Source organism: Rhagoletis pomonella, unplaced genomic scaffold, assembly GCF_013731165.1.
Source record: "Rhagoletis pomonella isolate Grant_MI unplaced genomic scaffold, Rhpom_1.0 Rhpom_scaffold_00006, whole genome shotgun sequence".
In the NCBI taxonomy this organism is placed as follows: Eukaryota; Metazoa; Arthropoda; class Insecta; order Diptera; family Tephritidae; genus Rhagoletis; species Rhagoletis pomonella.
Window position 1 is genome coordinate 49,584,750 of NW_023458560.1, and position 5,473 is coordinate 49,590,222.

Genomic DNA, 5,473 nt, shown 5'->3' on the forward strand with positions numbered 1-5,473 from the left:
TAGAGATAGAGATAGAGATAGAGATAGAGATAGAGATAGAGATATAGGTATAGGTATAGATATAGATAGAAATAGAAATAGAGATAGGGTTAATGATAAAGATAAATATAAAGATGAAGATGAATATGAAGATGAAGATGATGATGAACATGAAGATGAAGATGACGATGAAGATGAAGTTGAAGATGAAGATGAAGATGAAGATGAAATGAAGATGAAGGTGAAGATGAAGATGAAGATGAAGATGAAGATGAAGATGAAGATGAAATGAAGATGAAGATGAAGATGAAGATGAAGGTGAAGATGAAGATGAAGATGAAGATGAAGATGAAGATGAAGATGAAGATGAAGATGAAGATGAAGATGAAGATGAAGAAGAAGATGAAGATGAAGATGAAGATGAAGATGAAGATGAAGATAAAGGTGAAGGTGAAGATAACCGTGAACATAAACATAAAGATAAAGACAGATAAAGTTAAAAATAAGGACAAAGATGACATAAAAATAAAGACAAAGATAAGAATAAAGTACTGAATTAGATATACGAGTAGATACAGGTAAAGATGAAAATAAAGAGAAGTAAGGATAGAGAAAAAGATAAAGACAAATATATGTAAGTATAAAGACCAAGCCAAAATGAAAGAGAAAACATCATTATTAATATTTGCAAATTTTGTGCAACAAAAAACGAACTAGAAACAAATCGAGAGAAGTTTCACCATCGTTTAGTCAAAGCGCATTATGTATTGTTTTCTGAATTCCTTTCAATTATAGAGTCCCACTTACGGCATTGCGGTGAGCACACTGCCAACCATGCCCAAGCCAGTTAAGAGTGTCGCACCCATCACGCAGCAGCCACAGGCAAGTCGCGAGCCCAAGAGGACCACACTCACGGTGCCATCGAAGCTCCCAACACCTTCCATTGCGGTCACGCCGAGTCTGTCGGTGACCAAGGAAATCACACCTAAGAAATCGCCTGGCACTAGCAAACGCATCGTACAGGAACTACCACCCTCAGCAGCACGCGATGGGCGACGCAGCTCTGATGTGCAGTCGACGCGTGCCATCACAAACGCAGACGTCAAATTTACAAATAACCACACCGATGTCTCAGAGTGCAGCACAAATACAGATGAATATGCCACTTGCACCGATACATCGAAGCGCACGCCAGGTATTAAGACACCACCAACAACAACAACAAGCTCATCATCGACAACACAAGTACCAGGTTTGATGGCGCCAAGTGTCTACAAAAATACATAGAACACCCAAAAACAGTCAATTATCAATAGATTAGTGTGCCTTGCTGCTTAAGCTCCACAAAATGAAAAAAAACGAGCAATCATCCAGCTAGGCATCTTACCAATTGTCGTGTCAAAACCCAACACACCTCAGTAACCTTAGCCATCCACTAGCAACAGCCAACCATCCATCCTTCATCAACAAATCAGCATCCGAAAAACTAGCTACCTAGTCATTATCCATCCATCTTTCAGTGGCTGTCAATCCATCATTAAAAGATTACATAAATAACCAATCCACACATAATCCTCTGACTCATTTGTACCCGCTTATATGTGTATGCACTTAGCGACACACACAGTTTTTGTTGCACACACTCACACACAAAGACGCAAGCAAGCGGTTAGGCTTTTTAGCTGTATTCGCCTTTCCTTTTAACACTCACGCTTCCTTCTGTATCATAATAGAACATATTTTTGTGTGTGTTGTTGTGTACGTCCTTAGCTGATAACGTGTATGCTATTAAAGTATTTTCATATGGTATTTGTTGTTGTTGCTTGATGAACGCTTCTGTACAAAAAAAATAAAATACCTACCTACACTCCTATGACTGTGTAATGCTTCCTAGCTCAGCTTAGTTCAACGCTCGCTTATAGAGTAGCCTAGCGCAGTTGTCGGCGATTTTAATCTTCATATATTTTTTCCCCTTTTCCCCTCTCTTTTCTCCTACAGTTTCTACACAAAGTTCACAAATCGACCGCACCCAAGGTTCATCCTTCGAGAGTGCCTCATCGCTCTACTCTACGCGCGGCGAAATACTCTCAGAGGATATGCTACAGCACGATGAAAAGCCCACTAAGCCGCACAAGGTCGAACGTGACATGCAGCTGAAGTCTCCTCTGCCCACGGCTGAGCTGACTAAGCGTTCACCTTCGCATTCCATCAGCAGCACTTCCTCGGGCAGCTACAATGTTGCTGGGCTCGCGACACCTTCACCCTCGGCAAAGGATGCTGAGAAGCGTCTAGAATTAGCTGAAAAATCGCTCAGCAAGTCGCCAACAACCACAGACGTTCTGCAATCCTCATCGAATGAGCCAACAGCCACCATAAGTCGCGAGAAGCCACGCATCAAACCCGAGTCCATATCGGAGGATGAACGCAGTGAAGTGCGCTACTCGTCCTCCGGCTACTACGAGAGTCCGCACGACGACGAACATGTGATAAAGTCACGTCGTCATCGACTCGACGAGGAGCGCAAGCGCCGCAAGACCACTATGAAACTGGACATTGAAAAGGAGAATTTACGCGCGCTTACCAGCCCAATTAAGAAACCGGCAGCTGCAGCAGCCGGCGCGCATACCACACCTACAGCCGCCACAAAGGATAAGCTGCCGTCCGAAAGGCAATCCAGAACCAGCGACACACCGCACGCTATTGTCGACGCCGCAAGTCCGAATCGCATTAAACGTTTCCGTCCGAAGATACGTCGTCAATTGCGACGGAGTTCGCGTGATGATAGCACGCCCAAACGACAAAAGAATCTAGCCAATTTGTACGGTATACCACCATCAGCGGGTAGCACCGAAAAGTTGATAGACTATAGCGTTAAGCTTAAAAAGGAAGAGCGCGAGGAGTTGCCAGTTGTCGAGTGTAAGACAAGTAAGATCATTACATCGCCCACAACAACGAAAACCACCAAATCGTCCTCGGAAGTGTGTCAATTGAAGGCAAAGTCTATTGAGTCATTGCGTTCTGTCTCGCCCGGTTCCGATTCGGTGTTCTACAGCGAGGCAGATGGTCCAACGCAGGAACCGCATGCACATTGTTTGCACTGCGGCAAGGGTACGGAGGGTCAGCCGACGGTTATTAGCGCTTTAGCAGGCGACTCAGTCGAATCGCTGCCATATATTGAGAACGAACATGAACAGGATATTGTTAAGCCTCCTTCAGACTTTGCAGACTCTCCGGTTACCGCGAAAACTACGCAGCGGCTCTACAAGAAAATGGATAAACGTTTTCGTTCGGAAGAACGCTATCATGGCGGCGAACGGGGGCGTCACTACAAAACGCGACTGGAGAATATACGCGCAAAGGTAATCGCTTGGAGAATATATGCATACTTCAAGATGCAATCAAAATTCTCACATTTCAGAGTGAGGAACGCAGTCGTGAAAGAGTGCACTCGCGCAGCCCGCAGAGTTTACATCCAGCGGGCTCCAGTCCATGTGTGCTGCCCAACGCCGTGGTTGAGCAGAGCCAGCAAATTATCTATCGCGGTAACTACGATCCTGCGCGTTATTCGCGTCTCACCGACGCAGATGTTTGGACGCAGCTGAATCATCAGAGTTTTGGTATAAACTGCTGTTGGATTTTCGAAGCGTTTGCAATATTCTAAATCGTTTCTTTTCTTTTTTTTCGCCATCCGCAGATAGTCATCGCGATCGCCGTCCGTCTACTGAGTCTGAGCGCAGTTTTCACTCCAAATACCAGGTCATACTTCATCGTCTGGTCCAACGGCGTTGCACTTTGGAAATGTATCACCGCCAGCGGAATAATAATTTTCGTAAGTTTAAACAAATGTTTTTTTGTGTATTAAAAATGTGTGCAAAGTACCCCTTGGAATGTCCTGCAATTAAATGCCGAAAAATCATAACTTGAGGCATTCGAATAAGGCGTCATTATAAAAAAATGTTTATGAAGATATTTGTGTATTCATAAACCTAAAATTTTCTTAAATTTTGAAAGTCAAAGGTAGATTCACATAAGCTTGTTTTTGGTGTATAAATGAACATTTTTTGGGCTAGTTTTGGACCATTTCGGGAATCATTTCGGGACCGTTTCGCTACCATTTCTGGACTAGTTTGGGAGCATTTCCGCAGTACTTTGGGATCAATTCCGAACCTTTTCGGGACTAGCTAGTACACGACTATTTGCGGACCATTTTGGGGATACTTCTAGACCATTTCGAGAGTATTCTAGGACTCGATTTTTAGAAAATTATTTATTTATCGCTTATTTTTTAACTTAATTTGTTTTTCTTTTTTAAATTAATTTTCTTTTGATTTTTCGATTTCGATAATTTGTTTATATTAATTTTCTCTTTTGATTTAATTTTTTTCGTTTTCTGGTTAAACTTTTAGATTTTATTGTTTTAAAAAGAAAAAATATATACATATGTTACCGGCCAAACCCGATCTTAGGACAAACCTGTTTTCCTAGGGTTAACTATTTCTACCTAGATCCGATACATCCGTCCAACGCGAAAATAAGTTGGACGCAGCAATATTGTGGACTGCGTAGCTGGAGTTGAACTGATGAGGGTTATTTTGAAGCGCGGCCAAAGGCCGCCTACGCGGAAAGGTGTTCTACGCAAAAATACTGCGGCCACTGATCTAGTTAGGCCTAGGCAAAACTAGTTTGCTCTAAGATCGGGTTTGGCCGGTAACATATAATTTTTTTTAATGTCATCTAAAAGCGTAACACTAAGACCTTTTGTTAGCAGATCTTGCAATCAGTCTTTCGAAAGGCAGTAAAGAGCTTTCAAGATAGTTGCCCTAATTGACAATTGTCTTACGAAAAACTTTTGTCTTTCGAAAGAGTGTGGTGAGTTGCAAGACAGTTTGCCAGAATTGCCCTGTTATATTGATTTGAAACGACGCGATTTCTTCTGCTTACTTAATCAGCTTTTTAGTACCTTTATTACGTTATACTACAATGTGAATACCCTTCGATTAGGGCAAAAAACGAACTAAATATGTCTTGATTGACTTTCCTATGTAGCCTGTGCTTAAATCCGGCCCTGCTTCCTCATCTTCATTTTCAATGCTAGTGTCAGTGTATATCGGTATTTTAATCCATGAAACCTCGAGTTGTACTTCAAATATTGGTACAGGAATTTCTGCAGTATGTGGATAAAGGCCGTTAACCGTTTAACCATAATTTTTTGACTTTGAGCATTAAAAAGCAGCGAACGGATTTTGAGGACCTAAAACCCTTTAAAAAAAAGGCAAAATAATATATCGAAATAGGCAGAAAAAGGTACTAGAAATCGAAAAAAAGGCAAAAGAAGGCACTAAAAAGACAAACACCGAAAAATAATCACAAAATACATTTATTTTTAGAAATGTTTATTTTACAAGTAAAAAGAAAAACTATGAACTAGTTTCATTATATGAAAAATTTCTACTTTGAATATTTTCTCCTTTCGAGTTTTTAACTCACAAAACTT

General features: G+C 41.4%; 1 protein-coding gene across 1 annotated transcript in view; it reads left to right on the top strand.

Moving 5' to 3' along the window:
- Positions 1-5,473, top strand: part of LOC118741971 — a 25,849-nt gene that overhangs the window by 13,457 nt on the left and 6,919 nt on the right. Inside the window, 4 exon segments of the mRNA XM_036473936.1 lie at positions 775-1,174; positions 1,978-3,338; positions 3,398-3,596; positions 3,674-3,808. Of these exon segments, the coding sequence (XP_036329829.1) occupies positions 775-1,174; positions 1,978-3,338; positions 3,398-3,596; positions 3,674-3,808 (2,095 nt within the window).